Raw genomic sequence first — 18,269 nt, forward strand, 5'->3', positions numbered from 1 at the left:
GAGGAGACAAAGAAATTAGCCAAAATACAGCAAAAATTTCTGCCCATATTTATACTTTTTTAGCGCCGCATTTGAGTCGTTTTTTTATGCAAAATCGGCGCAAACTTACAAAATACCATTGAATTTTGAAAGTTTGCACCGACTTTGCGTCAAAAAAACGACGCAAATGCGTCGCTAAAAAAGTATAAATATGGGCCTTCGTTTTTTTAAACAAGATGGGAAAAAGGGCTGCAGAAGAAAGCTTGTGGCTTTTCCCTGAAAATGGCATCAACAAATGGTTTGCGGTGCTAGAATCACCATCTTCCCAGCTTTCAGGAACAGGCAGACATGAATCAGAAAACCCCACTTTTCAACACAATTTTGGCATTTTACTGGGGCATACCCCATTTTTAAAAATATTTTTTGTACTTTCAGCCTCCTTCCACTTAGTGACAGAAATCGGTGTGAAACCAATGCTGGATCCTGGACAGCTAAACATTTCTGAAAAGTAGTCAAAATTCGGAATTCAGCAATGTGTCATTTGTATAGATCCTTCAAGGTTTTCCTACAGAAAGTAACAGCTCAAATAAAAAATGTTTTTTAAATTGAGGTGAAAAAAGAGCAATTTCTGTCTACATTTTCCTGCTATGGAAGAAATTTGAAAGCAATATATTGTTATGTCTGTTTGACTCTTCTGGTTGCGGGGATATATAGGGCTTGTAGGTTCATCAAGAACCCTAGGTACCCGGAGCCAATAAATGAGCTGCACCTTGCAAATGGTTTTCATTGTATACCAGGTATACAGCAATTCATTATAACGAGTGAAAAATAGGTATCAAGGAAACCTTTGTATTTCCAAAATGGACACAAGATAAGGTGTTGAGAAGCAGTGGTTATTTCACATCTCTGATTTCGGGCCCCCATACTAGCATGTGAATTACAGGGCATTTCTCAAACAGACGTCTTTTTACACACTGTCTTACACTTGGAAGGAAAAAATGTAGAGAATGACAAGGGGCAATAACTCTTGTTCTTCTATTCTGTGTTCCCCCAAGTCTCCTGATAAAAATGGTACCTCACTTGTGTGGGTAGGCCTCATGCCAGCGACAGGAAATGCAACTCGGACACATAACATTTTTACATTGAAATCTGACGGGTTTTTTGGAAAGTGCCTAGCAGTGGATTTTGGCCTCTAACTCAGCCGGCACCTAGTGAAACCTACCAAACCTGTGCATGTTTGAAAACTAGACACCTAGGGGAATCTAGGATGGGGTGACTTGTGGGGCTCTCACCTCAAATGTGGCAAAAAGAAACAATTTTTCCTCCCATTTCAGTGATAGAAAGTTCTGGAATCTGAGAGGAGCCACAAATGTCCTTTAACCCATCATTTCCTCCAGTCTCCCAATAAAAATGGTATCTCGCTTGTGTTGGAAGGCCTAGTGCCCATGACAGGAAACCCCTCAAAACGCAACATGGACACATCAAATATTTACATTGACAACTGACGTGTTTTTTGGAAAGTGCCTAGCTGTGGATTTTGTCTCTAGGTCTACCAAAGCTGTGCAGTTTTGAAAACGAGACACCTAGGGGAACCCAGGATGAGGTAACTTATGGTGCTCTTACCAGGTTCGGTTACCCAGAATCCCTTGCAAACCTTAACATTTGGCAAAAAAAATACTTTTCCCTCATATTTCAGTGATAAAAAGTTTTGGAATCTGAGAGGAGCCACAAATGTCCTTCCACCCAGCATTTCCCCAAGTCTCCTGATAAAAATGGTACCTCACTTCTGTGGGTAGGCCTAGTGCCCGCCACAGGAAATGCCCCAAAACACAAAATGGACACATCACATTTTCCTAGCTGCGGACTTTGGCCCCTAGCTCATCTGGTACCTAGGAAAACCTAGCAATCCTGGACATTTCTGAAAACTAGGCACCTAGGGGAACCCAGAATGGGGTAACTTGTGGTGCTCTCACCAGTTTCTGTTGCCAGAATCCTTAGCAAACCTCAGAATTTGGCAAAAAACCCACTTTTTCCTCACATTTTGGTGCTGCAAAGTTCTGGAATCTGAGGGGAGCCACACACTTCTGCCCAGCATTCCCCCACATCTCCCGATAAAAATGGTACCTCACTTGCTTGGGGGTCCTAGTGCCCATGACAGGAAATGCCCCAAAACACCACGTGGACATGTCAGAATTATCAAATACAAAACTACTTGATTTTGCTGGGGCGGGCACCTGCATTTTTGTCCTGGGCTCAAGCAGCCATCTAGGGAGACCTACCAAACTGAGACATTTCTGAAAACTAGACACCCGAGGGAGTCCAGGTAGTTGTGACGCGTGTGGATCCACCAGTGTTTTCTTACCCAGAATCCTCAGCAAACCGCAAATTTAGCTAAAAAATCACGTTTTCCCCACATTTCTGTGTGGGATCACCGCACTGGCACAAATTTCCTACCACCCAACATTCCCCTCAGTCTCCCGATAAAAATGATACCTCACTTGTGTAGGTGGACCAAGTGCCTGTGACTAGGGAAGAGCCAAAAACATGTTGTAATCGAAGGGAAACAAAACGGGTTCATAGGGCAGTTTGGAAAAAAAAAAGTTTTAGGCTGACAAGTGGGGCAGAATGTTTATCGGTATAGATGCAACAGTGCTGAGTAGTAGGAATTTCGTGGATTCCTGCAGCATCGGGAAGGTTCCATCACAAAAATGTGGGGAAAAGGTGTGATTTCAAGCAAAGTTGGAGATTTGCAGTGCATGATTGGTAAGAAAATGGTGCAGGTGCATGTGAAGCACATCACCTTGGACTCCCCCAGATGTTTAGTTTTCAGATGTGTCGTGGGACGATTTTGAGAGTTAGACAAGCTCTCATGGCCCATATGTAAAACCAGAACCTAAAATAATGTCCTCTTGCTTGCCATTGGGATAAGATCTTTTAGTGTGCGGGGGAAAGCTGAAAGACTACTACCCCCTTCAGTTGCCGTGGGGGCATAATCATGCCCATACTGGTTGGTAGCCACTACCCACTATTTTTATTTTTATTCCCTGGCATCTAGAAGGCTTTCTGCCCCCCGGGGAGTGGATTGGGGGGGGTAATTGCCCCATCTGCCCACTGGAGGGCAGAACAACTTTGTCCCCATTTATTTTTGGGTGGGGTTATGGCCATTCCCCCATCCTCTTTTTTTAAAAACAATTTCTACCAGATGTCTAGTGGGCTTTCTGTCCTCCTGGTGGGCAGATGGGCCTTACAAAAATAGGCCGATCTGCCCCCAAGGGGGCCAGAAATACCCAACAGTAATGTGCCCCCATGGGGAGTGATTCTTGCCCAAGGGGCTGCCCCCTCAAACAAAACACACACACACAACAAACCCTGGTGCCTAAGTGTTTTCAGCCCCCCCAGGGGCAGATTGGGCTATTATAAATAGGCCGATCTGCCCCAAAGGGGGGCGGAGATGGCCTAAAATAAATTTGCCCCCTGGGAAAGCGACCTTTGCCTTAGGGGTTGCTCCCTTTGCTTGAAAGTGGAGCAAAAAAAATCCCTGATGTCTAGTGATTTGTGCCCCCCTTGGGGGTAGATTGCAGATTGGCCTTGGAAAAATAGGCCAATCTGCCCCCAAGGTGGGCAGAAATGGCCTAAAATAAAATTGCCCCCCAGAGGAGTGACCCTTGCCCAAGGGGACGCTCCCCTTCATTGTAAACATTTAAAAAAATATATCCCTGGTGTCTAGTGTTCTTTACGATCGGATTGCAGAAATGCTCAGAAAGACATAAAAGGAAAGGAAAGGCCATGTCTCTCTGCCCCCCTCCCCCCCCCCACCGATCGGAAGAGAAATGCAAGCATTTCTCTTTCGATCATTCTGGAAGCTGAGCTTCCAGCGCAGTGGGGGCGGCCTCTGATGAGGTCAGCATGCAATTGTGCGCTGATGTCATCAGACATCACTTGAGGGGGGTGGGGGGCCAGGGGTCATCCCTGCCCTCAGGCCCTCGAGGGAGCGCTAGAGCTACCCCTGAGGGCCTGAGGGCCAGTACCAGGACGTAATGGTTACATCCGTGGCGCATGAGCGCTGCGCCACCAGACGTAACCATTACATCCGTGGCAGGGAAGGGATTAAGTAAAGCTACTCAAATCTATACAAATATGTTATTGTGATTAGCAAAAAGCAGTGATGTTACATTTTTTTGCAGAACTATTACAAGGAAACTCTTTCCTTTATAGTGTAGAAACAGTTTTGAAATAAAACCGTTGCTTTGCTAGTCATTTTTTTATGAACAAGAAATATTAATTCTGCTGCATTACACCTGTTATATATCAAAGAGAAATAACCATACTATAATTAGCTGACTATAACATATTTTTTAGGTGATGGATAAATACGGGGAGTTCTATGGTAGAGACAGAATTAGCGAGCTACTTGGAATGGACAAAGCAGCCTTGGATTTTAGCGATGCCCGTGACAAAAGGAAACCAAAGAAGGACAGTTCTCTTTCAGCAGTGTGAGTATATATGTATTGTATTTGAAAATATTGCATAAAGTAATAGCCATGGTCAGAAATACACAGCCTTCACATATTTATATATTTTTGTATGCTTACTCTGACATCCAATGGGAAATGTTTTCATCTGTAACTGTGTTCTCTTAGTTTTAGAGCAAAAAATCGGTTTCTTCTTCGAAAACCTTTGTATAAAATCACTGCTGTGTTAATTAAACATAGTGTTTACGAAGAGTTTCATCCAAGGACAACTAAAAAACAAACTGGAAAATGCAACAATGTTGTAGCATGTTTTCGTTCTTTCAAATACATCCATTAAATACCAACAACTCCTGAGCATTAGTCGCAAATTCTTTAAAACACAGTTACCTTCATTAACTATTCTCCATTCATACATATATCTCCTTCAAGGATGAATTGACAATTGGACATTTTGTAATGCATGTAAGTATGAAACAGTATTTGCAAAAGGCAAACCTAGTCCTAGAACTGAGCACGCCTGTGGGCACAGAAATACATTTTTGGGATTGTTTGTAAGGAGGTTGAATATTCACAAGTGGTGAGAGCTGGTATTCAGAAGTCTTCTATCCTCTAAAGAAGTGAGCCTTTAGAGGCTTCCCAGACTGTAGGAGGGTTGAGACAATTCTGAGCTTGACAGGGATTTTGTTTTATATCCAGGGCTTAAAAGGAGAAAACCTTGTGTCTGTTTTTTATTTTTGTATGTTTTTCTATTTTGGTGATGTCTTCCCTGATCTTGTTGGCTAACTCAGGAGCTTATTTTCCCTACCATGTATCCAAGGGTGTGGTACAGGCAATAGTGTATTTGATCCAAATCGTGCTGAAAAAAGGGTAGGTTTGGGGTGATATGGTTAAATTTCTTCAAGCCTTTGATAAGATAGGCTTCAGAGTGAATGATAATTTTCATGGGATCAGAGTAGCATTGGGGAAATGTGGGGCAGGAAATTCAAGTGAACTACATCTTGGAATATCGTTCTAATATTGTTCTGAAGTCAGGTCAGACAGAAATAAATTCACTTTTATTAGTAGGAAAAACTGGTATCATGCTGACTTGGTTTTCCTACGTATGTGTTCTTTGAAGGAAAGATCAGTATTAGGCCTGGATCCTAGTGATTGGCCTGGTGGCTGCAAGGAAACAAGGAAGGCAAGCAGGAGACAGAAATGTCCCTCTCCTGGTTGCAACCTTGTACTCTGCCGCTCATGAAATACATGAGAGCTGGAGTACAAACTTACTTTCCCACACATAACCTTAGTGAATAACTATAGAGGTGATAATGACAAGTGGACAGATAGAAATTAATATTTTCATACAGTTTGTAAATAACACATATTAACAATATACCTTTAATCAAACAAAAACATATACATTTTTCATATACTCTAGTCGGTAGCACAGCTTAATCTATGTTGTCTATCATATAAAGAACTCATTGTTATTGAACTAATTTAATACAATATCAGGTTCTTGTACTGAGCCAGGGGCAGCATATCATTGACGTTTGCATCACCAATAAACGTCAAAGCACATATCATGACATTCAAGTGATTGGCCTTCACTGAAGTACAGTTTTCAGATCTATAGTAAAATAGCTGATTAAAATCTTTTTCGGACACCTTTTCCTTAATGGTTTATATCTCGAGCTATGAAATAAAACTCGAAATCATTCCTGTGATGCCTGAACTGCATGGATGCTTGTTAAAAGCTCATAGAAGATCCTTCCACAGAGGTGTCAAAGATTCCACTTCTATGATCCGAAGCCTAAGTTTGACGTGTACCAATGTGCTACAGATGAATGAAATCATGCTACTCTTTTTGCTACTGAAGTAATCAGACACAGTATTTTAGTAATCAATCTCATTCCAAAACTATTTTTTAGATAGCCATGTTTTGCCTAATGCGGATTGCCCCATGCATTTATTTCTAAAGACTCCAACGTTTATTGCACTTTTCAAAAACCCATGGAGGGCTTCTGAAATTCTATACTCATTGTAGAAATCAAAGAATACTTAAGTGTAAAATGCAGGCGTTTTACCTGGAAGAAATATTTGCACTGAGATATGTGATGCAAAAGTGTGTTTACCAATTTACCTTTTGCTCCTTTGTCCCTACAGTGCGAATATCATATGTCATAAAGGACTTTCCCCTACACTGTTGTAAATAGATGGGGTGTTTTTACTTTCACAAACTTTATTGTGCCCCTTGCAGCTTCTATTTCCACAAGCTGTATTGTGTCCTCTGAAATCACTTCCAAGGTGAGAAGATACCCATAAGGGTTATGAGAACGCTCACAAACCTGCTAAACCTATGACTATCTGCAGAGTAGCCACCTTACCCGTCAAATATCAGTAGACATAAATACCATTTGCGGAGGTCAATATTTTCACCAGTCCTGATTCTGTTTCCCAGGAGTGAGAATTTACCATCTCAACTTCATTGTTTTGCTCTCCTAAATTGATCATGAGTCCCTCATTCTGTTATATTTTTTGTTTTGCTCTTGTTTTACGGTGACACCCAAATTATGTTTAGTATTGTTTAAATGTTGACTGTATGCAGTGGAGAGCATGGAGTGAATTAAGGAGTTCCAAGTAAATTCAGCAGTACGTTTGCACTGCACAGCTTTGGCACTGCCTAAGTGGAGCATTTTCCATGCATTTGCTTCTCCAGTTTCTAAAACTCAGTTCAGAACTCTCCTATGGAGATTTCACCTGCAGCAACTACATGAACCCACTGAGCTATATCATTAGGAACTGAACCAGTGACATTTCCATTCCACACAGTGCACTTCAGCAGACACATTAAGTATTTGAGCTACCTTTCACAATTCTTACCTGAAACTATTTAGCTTTTTTTTCAACTAATACACTTGTTAGGAGACGTAGCTGTTACAGTAACTTATTGGGTTAATCATCATATTGTGGACATCTGTGAACAACTTGAATGTCATGAGTTCAGTTTTTGATGTCAACAATTCAGCCTGCCATACTTCCAAGGGTGAAAAAATACAAATCGTTCACTGTGTAACATTGGCATACATTTTTTCGAGTACAGCCAACTAGCAAGCCAGGGTGAATGTATGCCTCATATAGGAAGAAGTATGGATATACGTGTATAGATCTAATGTTTCTGAGTAAGTATGAGTTGTGCATGAGAAAGCATCTCTTAAAAGAGCAGAAAGGCATAACATAGCTGCCATTACTGCAGCCACTATTCTGCAAAGTCAACACAACTTCATTGACTTTGAATGCAAGGTACAATGCAGCCCTAAATCTACTCACCCTTTTGGACACAATTTGTCACAAGAAAATGAATACAAATATGGTCCTTTCTTTTGCTAAAACCCAGTCAGCTTATCTTCTGGAACAAAGAGATGCTAATCTAAAGTGTAATAGAGAATAAAACAGGCCACATGGTCCTCAGATCGAGCAGCAACTTTTGGGAAATCCAAGCGTGGATCCCTTCATTTGATCTCTCCTCTTGTTTTATCTGTTTTCTTTCATAGTGACTTTCCTTGTAATCTTATGCTTCACTGACCCATAAACTGTTTGTATTAGATTTATTATGTCTGTGATCCTGGAATGCACATGTAGTAGTGTAACTTGTGATAGACGCTGTGGACTCATGTTTCATCCTTTGCAGGACTCAAATGCGCAACAAGGTTGACGAACCTTTGGGCCCAGAAAGATGTGTGGTGAACCATCAACAATTACTTGAATACTATTTCAATAATTTAGACACCATGACCAATGTGGCTACGGAAGAAAAACTCTAATCAGGAATATACTTAAAAGCTTTATTCCAAACACAAGCTCAAGGTGTCATAGTTTGGACTCTTGCTCTGGGCAAGACTGCTGGTTAAAGGATGACAGTACTTTTGCTTGTAGGCGACTACGTCTTTCCTACAAAAAGTCGCAACTGTTGTCCCAACCTCACCGGCTCCCTAGGAGCACCTCACCAGGAACACAATTGTAAAAGGTGATTTGTGGCAGCCTTTACGCTTGGACTCGAGAATAAGACATCTCTGGGACTGTTGTCTAAAGTGCGATGTATTTATACAGATCTACAAGGACCCCTAACGTAGGTGTGTTCCCAAACAAAAGATAACAGACATGCTTCGGACGGCAATTAATATAAACAATCCCTCTAAAGTATAGAGAGGGAAAATCTCTAAGTGTGAACACCTACTGTTTGTTTGTCTTTGTTGCTTGATCTTGACGCCTTAGCGCGGTGACACTGATAATGTAACTCATAACAAGTGGCCTGACTATAAACAAGGCAGCCATCTTAGAATAATTAAATAATTAAATGGGCTAAGACAGAGCAAGCTAAGTAGGTTAAAAGTCACTGGGTGATGGGGGCACGAGTCTGCAAGCCAGAGGCTAAGCTAACTCCTGTTATCCCATTAAAAACAAACTAGGATTCACTACAAAGGCCACATAGACATTCCACAAAACTACGTTATAGAGATACATAATCTCCAAGGACTGACTAATGCGACTTAATAGATTCAGGGCTACTAACATCAGCAAAACTAAACATTCAAGAAGAATGATACAGAAAGTCAACTGAAATATCTGAGACATAGAAATCATGCGATGCTCAGATTGCTCAATCATTTAGTCAATTCAAATTCAATTAAGTCATGGACACTAACTAAAAATTAAAATAAAATAAGCCTCAGCATAGTGATGTTTCTAATCTGAAAGGTCATTTTAATGGGCAAGGTTAAATGGCAGAGAGGAAGATATCTCTCCAAGGGTCCAGCATTCAGGGACTCTTCATCACCAAATCATCCGGTCAGCAAGGCATCTGCAAGCATCAGGAAAGTGTCTGTCTCAGGCAGGACAAGGGCTGTTTCTGCTCAGCTCTGGACTGCTCTGAGCAAAGTTCGAACATCCAATGCTTTATTAATCCACATGAAACATTCTGATTTGTCCAAGGTATCAGTTTATGTTACGTCGATGGGGTATCATCCAATTAAAATCAATCATCAGACTCCAGGTTGCAACAGTTCAATATTTTTCCCATGTCTGTCATGTGAACATCTCCTTTTGTGTGACTCCTAACAAGTTGAAACATTTGTATAGGATCTCAGTCCATGTTCCTGTACTGTAAAACTCTCAAGGCCAAATGGGTATGACTTTCCACAGTTAGACAATAGACTTTTAACAAATGGGGCTTTGCTGCTCATGGAAACGAAATCTGAAAGAATACTTCACGTTATGAAAACATTATTCAGCACTTTTACATGACTGAATAAGCCAATCTCTGTAGGTCTCAGTTATGCTAACACGTGAAAATATCAAATGCAGTTGATTTACTCCTTGTTAATAAAACAGTCATAATATGGAAACTTACAAATTCATCATTAATAATATTTCATCAGTATAAGTAGAACATTTCATTTTAAATGGAAAAGCTTTGTTATTGCATTATGTTAGGCATAACAGAGAACTACAATTTCTCACTTGCACTTATTTTCAGTCATTAATCTTTCATTAAACAAGAAATCTAAATGTGTTTTTTCATTGGCTATTAGTTTAGAGTCTGAATTACACTTCAACATCAGCTTTAACTTTCTACCATGCAATTTAATTAAAAAGGCACCTATGTCAAGCTGTGAAATACAAGCAAATTACACATTTAAAATGTGTCAATGCTGCTTTCTACATGAGCTTTTCTCATTTACATTAAGAATTTAAACTTGTCACAGTCTAATGCCTAATGCCTTTAGGGACAAGAGGGTCAGAGCTAAAATTAGCTACCAGTGTGTATAAATATATATAAATAAGCTAACCAGCAACTGTTCTGTGACACCCAAATGCACTAGTCACTCAAATAAGTTTGCTGTTATTAAACAAAGCTGTCAGTTCTAAAATGATGGCTGCACAACAGTTCTAGATCTAGAAAATAGCATTCTAGTGCTCATTATTACGTGTGCCTGATGGCATCACTAAAAGTATTACCCTCCACATCAGACAGTGAAAATAAATGTTCTCTTTCTGTTTCTCTCGTTCTCGTTTTCCTCTGTAGTCAGCAGAGAGGTTTGAGAGATCTATTTCATTCCCCCCTATTTTACCCACCTAAATTAGTTTGAGATCAAGCAGACCCAAACAAAATGAATGACTCCCTTACAATTACCGGAGCCAAAATTGTAAGTTAATAGAGAAAATATAAAGAACTAATCTTATGAACTGCCAGAGGTTAACACTAAGAAAGAAAGAAAGAACAAGAGTGTATTATGCTATTTAAGTAAAATTATGATAATCGATACTTAAATATTCAACAAATTGTCAAGGATGCATGTAATTAATTAATTTAACTTGCCCGTTGCGATGAATTGACATCTCAACGAGTCATAATATTGGTGAAAAGAGTAATTTAAAAGAATCCAGGGGAGAATACAGACAACAAGCAGTTCATCAAATATCAAATCTTTGATCCCGAGATTATTTATAATTTAGAACATGTTAAAAAATGACTGAAATTACATGATTTTAATTTAATAATAAAAGACAAAACAGAATTATGAGATTGAAACTTTTCTTTTTTCTAAAAAGAAGGAATGTTTGCTGTCTTCTTTCAGCAGTGACTGCTGTGGCCTAAGTAGGGAAGGTGTGCGGTAGGATACTGAAAACCACTAATCAGAGTAAATGACAGAAAATAAGATAAGAAATCATCAGCAGGAGGGCCCGGGGTGGGAAAGATGGAGGAGAGAGAAATTCAAAATATTCACAAATATTTTAAAAGGATGCAGTAGGAAGTATGAAGCAGAAAAAGCGTTGGGCAAAATGTGTAAAAGAGTGGGAAGCGAAAAATGAAAATCCAAGGGGTCAGTAAAAACTGCAGCTGCAGGGATTGATTTTAGTGAAGGAAAGGAGACCCAATTTACTACTGAATTGCATTGTGCATCCTGTGGTTTATTCATCCTCCTTAGATCAGGCACAGACTAGTCAAATGTTTTTTTTTAGCTTGTTTTTTTATTTAAAAGATAAACACATACAACTATGTACCACAGTATGACACAGTGCTTTAAGGGGGGAATATCAGACCATCGCACAGTCCATGCCAATAACATTTTGAAGAGTCCAGCTCCAGGTCGAGACAACTGCTCCAGCTGAGCGTGTATAGATGATAAGGCATCCGTGATATTAGATTAGGGCGACCTACCCATCGTGACTCCTACAGCAGCCCGCCAGCACAGTGCGCACCCTTAAAGAGACAGTGTAGTACACTATAACATACTAACCAACAACAGGACACTGTAAGTATAGTAAGCATCGACAGACCAATGGATAGCCCAGCGACTAATCGTCATTCATCCGGAGTAGCAGGTAGGTGCGGCTTGGGGGGAAGGAACGGTCATCCTGGGGTGGCTCACAGCAGCATCCCAGTATGATACCGAAGCCAGAGCGATGGGAGGAGGTGGAGTTACCCACGACACCCCCCCTCGTGCAGCACAACCGGGTGCGTGCCATCCCATTAACCCCAGAACACATATCTATACCTCAGGAACCCCTGGATTTAATACGCCAAGGCCTGAACACGACCGGGGCTCTACAAGCAGAAACATCAGCCAAAGAGCTCTCTCCCTCGCTCTCCTGCACACCAGTCAACTAATTAATCATGGCACGCCAGAACTCTAAATCCAGGGTGTTGGACTTTTTTGCTTATGCAGGGTCATCCCCAATCTTTTTGCCTCCTGCCTCCTATTTTTTCTGACCTGTTGCTGTTGGCTTTTGAACTCTGAGCAGTTTACCACTGCTAACCAGTGCTAAAGTGCATATGCTCTCTGTGTAAAATTGTATATGATTGGTTTATCCATGATTGGCATGTGTGATTTACTAGTACGTCCCTAGTAAAGTGCACTAGAGGTGCCAGGGCCTGTAAATCCAATGCTACTAGTGGGCCTGCAGCACTGGTTGTGCCACCCACATAAGTAGCTCTGTAATAATGTCTCAGACCTGCCACTGCAGTGTCTGTGTGTGCAGTTTTAACTGTAAATTCGACCTGGCAAGTGTACCCACTTGCCAGGCCTAAACCTTCCCTTTTCTTACATGTCAAACACCCCTAAGGTAGGCCCTGGGTAGCCCCAAGGGCAGGGTGCAGTGTATGGTTAAGATAGGATATATAGTAATGTGTTTTATATGTCCTGACAGTGAAATATTGCTAAATTCGTTTTTCACTGTTGCAAGGCCTGTCCCTCTCTTCGGTTAACATGGGGGCTACCTTTAAATCTGATTAAAGTGTAGATTTCCTTTGGGAGCGGATGGACATGTGGAGTTTGGGGTCTCTGAGCTCACAATTTAAAAATACATTTTTTAGTAAAGTTGGTTTTAAGATTGTGCGTTTGAAAATGCCCATTTAGAAAGTGAGCATTTTCTTGCTTATACCATTTCTGTGACTCTGTCTGTTTGTGGATTCCCTGTCTGGGTCAGTTTGACAGTTGGGCTGGTTGCACCTCACACTAGACAGCGACACAAAGGGAGCTGGGGTGTAGCCTGCATATCCTGATGAGCCATCTGTGCCAGGAGGAAGGGGAGGAGTGGTCACTCGCACCTGAAAGGGCTGTGCTTGACCTCACACAATGCAGTATCCAACCCCCTGGTGAGTGTCTGGGGCCTGGCCTGGGCAAGGCAGGATTTCACATTCCAAAGATTCTTTACTTTGAAGTAGGCCTACTTCAAAGGAGAAACTGGGTATAAGAAGGGCACCCAAAACCACAGACTTTAGAAACACTTCTGGAACCAAGAGGAACCTCTGCCTGGAGAAGAGCAGAATAGCTGAGGAAGAAGAGCTGCCCTGCCTGTGACTTTGCTTTGTGGAGCTATCCTGCAGTTGCTGCTTCTGCCAGAGTAAGAGGGCAAAGACTGGACTTTGTGTGCCTTCCATCTTGTGAAGAAATCTCCAAGGGCTTGATCTAGAGCTTGCCTCCTGTTGTTTGAAGTCTCAGGGACAGCAAAGACTTGTCTCTGCCAGCACCTGGAGTCTCTGGAGAGATTCCTACTCTGCCCTGTGGTGCCCATCCAGTTCCTGGGACCCCGAAAGGAGAAGCTGGCAGCCTAAAGACAAGAAAATCCACGCACAGAGTGCCGTGCGGGGAAAAGATTGAAGCGAATCCGATCTGCGGCTGAAAAAACGACATGCCGCCGGCTCTGCAGCTGAGAAACAACGCTCGCAGGAAATGCGACCGAAGAATCGACGCACGGAGCAGGAGAAATGACGCGCAGCATCGCTGACGGAGGCTGGGAGATCACAACCTGCGCTGCGGGATTTTCGGATCATCGTGCAGCTGTATTTTTGACTCACGCACCACTGTGCGCAGTTATTTTTGACGCACACCCGCCCAAGCGGGGTTATTTTTGACGCGCACCAGGTACATTTTCACTCCACAGCGCTAGTGTGTGTTTAAAACTACTTAAAGACTCTTTTTGCATTTTTATTGATAACTTGACTTGTGTATGGTGTATCTTTGTCGTTTTGGTCTTTTTTTGTTTAGATACATATTTCCTATTTTTCTAAACCTGTGTTGTGTCATTTTGTAGTGTTTTCCTTAAGTTACTGTGGGGGTTATTCTAACTTTGGAGGAGTGTTAATCCGTCCCAAAAGTGACGGTAAAGTGACGGATATACCACCAGCCGTATTACGAGTTCCATAGGATATAATGGACTCGTAATACGGCTGGTGGTAAATCCGTCACTTTTCCGTCACTTTTGGGACGGATTAACACCTCCTCCAAAGTTAGAATAACCCCCTGTGTGTGTTGGTACAAATACTTTACACCTAGCACTCTGAAGTTAAGCCTACTGCTCTGCCAAGCTACCAAGGGGGTAAGCAGGGGTTAGCTGAGGGTGATTCTCTTTTACCCTGACTAGAGTGAGGGTCCTTGCTTGAACAGTAGGTAACCTGACTGTCAACCAAAGTCCCCATTTCTAACCCCGGGCAGCATGCTCGTCCAAGCGTACCTTCCTCAAGCTGCATTCTTCCGCGGTAGCCCATTCCGCTAAATCACTCAGCCAGATAACATGCATCGGGGGAGCGGGCTGGCCCAACGAATGGCAATGCGTCTCTTCGCCAATATAAGCCCCAACTGTGCAAATCTATATGCCATTTTTCGGCCCTTTTTGGGGACTGTAATCAGGCCCAGCAGGAAGTGCTTCATTGTCACCTGCACTCTCACATCCATAACCTCTCTCAGCGTCTTCACCACTTGTTGCCAGTAAGGTTGGCTAGAGCCACAGACCCATGCCATGTGATCAAATGAAGCCGACAGCTCTCCACAACAGCTACAACTGTCAGGTCTTGAGGGAAATATTCTATTTAAGCTTTGAGGTGTCAGGTATGCTCTATGTAAGTAATAAAAGTGTGTCACCTTAAACCTCGCATTGCTAGTCACATCCTGCACCAAAGAACGGGCTGAGCGCAATTCTACCCTTGACCGATAGTGGGAGGGAGGTCCAAAACTGAACTGAGGCTCAGAGGCCCTCCAGTACTCGTTCCACATTTAAATTGAATTGCAATTGCTGTGAGTGCGCAACTCGGATGCCTAAATATGAAAAGGACTCAGGTGGTCATTATGAACACGGCGGAAACAACCGCCGTGTTCATGCTGGCTGTCAAAACACTGACCGCCAGCTACCCCAGAACCCCGGCAGCCAGATAATTAACTTTTCTGTGAGCCGGTGGGCAGAAACCTTGTTTCCACCTCCCGGCTCACAGAAAGGCCCGGCCGGGACATTGATGGTGGCTCCACATGGAGCTGCCGTCATTGCCTCTGTGCGGCAGGTGCAGTTGCACCCGTCGCGCAGATTACTGCCTGAAAATCGGGCAGTGACCTGCGCAACGGGGCTCTGCACCGGGGCCCCCGCACTGCCTATGCAAAGTGCATGGGCAGTGCAGGGGCACCCCCTCCGCCAGCCTTTTCCTGGTGGGATAACCCGCCAGGAAAAGGCTGGCTGGAAATGAAACATTATATGCAGGGTAGCACAGCTACCCTGGCGGATGGTGTTTCAACCCGCCGCCAGGCTGCCTGACGGCGGGAGCCTGGCGGTGGGTGACGGCTGCCGCTGGCGGCCGTCACCATGTCCATTATGTGGTGGTTTGGCCCGCCATGCTGGCTGGCAGCTTCAGCCGCCACTGCCGGCATGGCGGGCCAAACCGCCATGATCGTAATGAGAGCCTCAGTCTCCCAGTATAGGCCCAATTGGGGTAACTCCGATGCCTCTATCTCCGACAGACCTGCCATCGGGAACAACACCGTTTTGTGCTTGTTAACACGGAGGCCCGAAACCTGCCCAAAATTATCCATCATTCCCAACAAGAGGGGGACTGCCTGTTCAGGTTCTAAGACGTACACTAGAGCATCATGTGCATACAGTGAGATTATGTGTGTTCTCATACCCACACGGATGCCCCGACCATCCAAGCCAGTTCGTAGCTGAATAGCTAGCAGTTCCATGGCCAACGCGAACAACAGCAGCGACGGGGCAATCCTGCCATGTGCCGCGTTCGAAAATAAAGGAGTCTGACACAATCGCCCCCGTACGCACTCTCGCCCGGGGCGTAGCGTACAAAAGACGCACCCATGATAAAAAGACAGGGCCAATGCCCACCCTGTGCATCACCTCCCATAGGTAGTCCCACGACAATGTATCAAACGCTTTCTCCATATCCAGTGCCACTAGCGCTGTGGGAAACATAGAGCTTTGAGTCTGGTGAAGTATATGCGATAATCGCCGTATATTCATGTGAGCCCCCTCCCCGGAATAAAACCGCATTGATCTCCCTGCACTAGACGCAACACCACTCGACTTAAACGAGAGGCCAAAACTTTAGCTAGTAATTTAACATCAACATTCAGCATGGATAACGGCCTATATAAGCTCGGGTTGTCAACCTCCTTTCCTGGCTTCGGCAGCATCACTGTCAGTGCTTCTTGCATCTGCTCCTGCTCCGGTAGCAGACCCTCCCCACGCACCTCATGGAGTATTTCCAACAATCGTGGAAAAAGCACAGCAGAATATGCACAGTAAAATTTGACTGGTAGCCCGTCTGGACCAGGCGCTTTCCCAGTCGCCATACCGCCCAACGCCTCTCCCAAGACTTCTAATGAAATCTTTCCCTCCAATTCCTCCACCTGGGGCCTGGGTCTCGCCCACTCTACATGGTGAGGCATAGACAACTCGCAAGTGCTCACGCAGGTGCGCATTCACCCTCAACTGCCCTAAAATCCTTTCCCCAGAAGAGTCGTGGAGCATCTGGATAATGGGGATGGGTCTCTCTCGCTGGAAGAGCCAAGCCAGCATACGCCCAGAGTGGTCTCTTTCCCGAAATAGACTCTGCCTGTAGTTCCAGCAGACATAATTCTCTAGCCTGTCCCATAGGTCCACAATCTACCTCTCACTTCAAGGAAATCTGCCTCCGAAGCGTTGCCATTATCAACTTGGAGCTGTAGAGCAGCCAACACCTCCTCCTGATGCGTAAGCTCCTTGTCCAGGCGCTGCCTAATTCCATATGTTTTACTAAGGCTTTCCCCCCTAATAACTACCTTCAGTGCCTCCCATTCTAAGCCTTGTGTCCCTTTCATATGAAAGTATCCATCTAGCACATCCTGGAGATCTTTTCTTTTTTATATTCCAGATCGCCTAGTCTGGACACAATCGCCACAGGGGGATTGCAGGTCTGGGTATGTGCATTGCACACTCCAGAAGTAGGGGGGCATGGTCCGACAAAAACCGGGCCTGGTAAACAACTCAGCGAACGTCCAGTGAGCCATCATTGGCTAGGAGAAATCTATCTAGACGGCTGTAAGCCTCATGGGTGGGCGTGTAACACAAAAACACTCTAGACGAGGGGTACCTTTCTCTCCACACATCAACAAAGTGGAGATTCCTCATAACATTCTGTAGTTTGGTAGTCATATGCGGTTTCATACTCATCTTCGGGGGTCCCTATCTAGCGCTCCATCGAGAACGCAATTAAAGTCACCTGCCCACAGAATGGGTAACCCCTCATATGAGATTATTTCCTGTTGGATCTGATGATAGAATCATCAGTGTTAGGGGCAGAGATATTCAACAGACAGATCTCATGGCCATCCAGTGTGCCGTGTAAAAATATGTAATGCCCCTGCACATCTTTTAGACTATGTAACATAAAGGGAGTCCCAGGGCCCACCCAGACAAAGATCCCATTAGTGTAGGAGGAATAGGTCGCTGATTATAGCTGCCCCCTCGACTTTTTCTGCACTTTCTGCGCTTCATTCTCAACCAAATGAGTCTCCTGCAGGAGCGCAATATTTACGCCAAGCAGCCTAAGATACGTATGTACTCTATAGCACTTCACAAAGGAGTTTAACTCCCTAATGTTCCATGTAACTATGCATGTCAAGGTACCCACCATAGTCTAATCTGTCCCACACACCCCACCACCCCCCCGGGCTGCCTCCCCCCAACCACACGCAGCCCCCACAACCTAATCCCCCGGTTTGCGCATGCGCAACCAGGCCAGCCGATGTCCCTGAGCAGAAGAACACTCACAGTGCTTACAGTGTCAAATACAGAACTCCAACTCAAACAAAAACCACAAACAAATACCCCATCCCACCCCGGGTAAACACCTCCCACAAATAGTGTCTGCCCAATCGAGTGTGTACCCTACTATCACTTCTATAGTCCAGAAGTGGGAGGCAATCGCCATTCCCGCTCGATAGCTAGATTCAGGTCCTGACAGCGCTCCAACACTCCGCCCACCCCAATAGTCCAGCCCGCACGCACACTGTACCC

The 18,269-nt window shown here is 43.8% G+C and overlaps 1 protein-coding gene across 1 annotated transcript in view; it reads left to right on the forward strand.

Moving 5' to 3' along the window:
- The window catches only part of RYR2 (ryanodine receptor 2), a 2,714,825-nt gene that overhangs the window by 2,509,641 nt on the left and 186,915 nt on the right, over positions 1-18,269 (forward strand). Inside the window, exon 95 of the mRNA XM_069234403.1 lies at positions 4,339-4,472. Coding sequence (XP_069090504.1) covers positions 4,339-4,472 — 134 coding nt within the window. The remainder of the gene's footprint in view (positions 1-4,338; positions 4,473-18,269) is intronic.

Source organism: Pleurodeles waltl, chromosome 5 (genome assembly GCF_031143425.1).
Source record: "Pleurodeles waltl isolate 20211129_DDA chromosome 5, aPleWal1.hap1.20221129, whole genome shotgun sequence".
Taxonomy (NCBI): Eukaryota; Metazoa; Chordata; class Amphibia; order Caudata; family Salamandridae; genus Pleurodeles; species Pleurodeles waltl.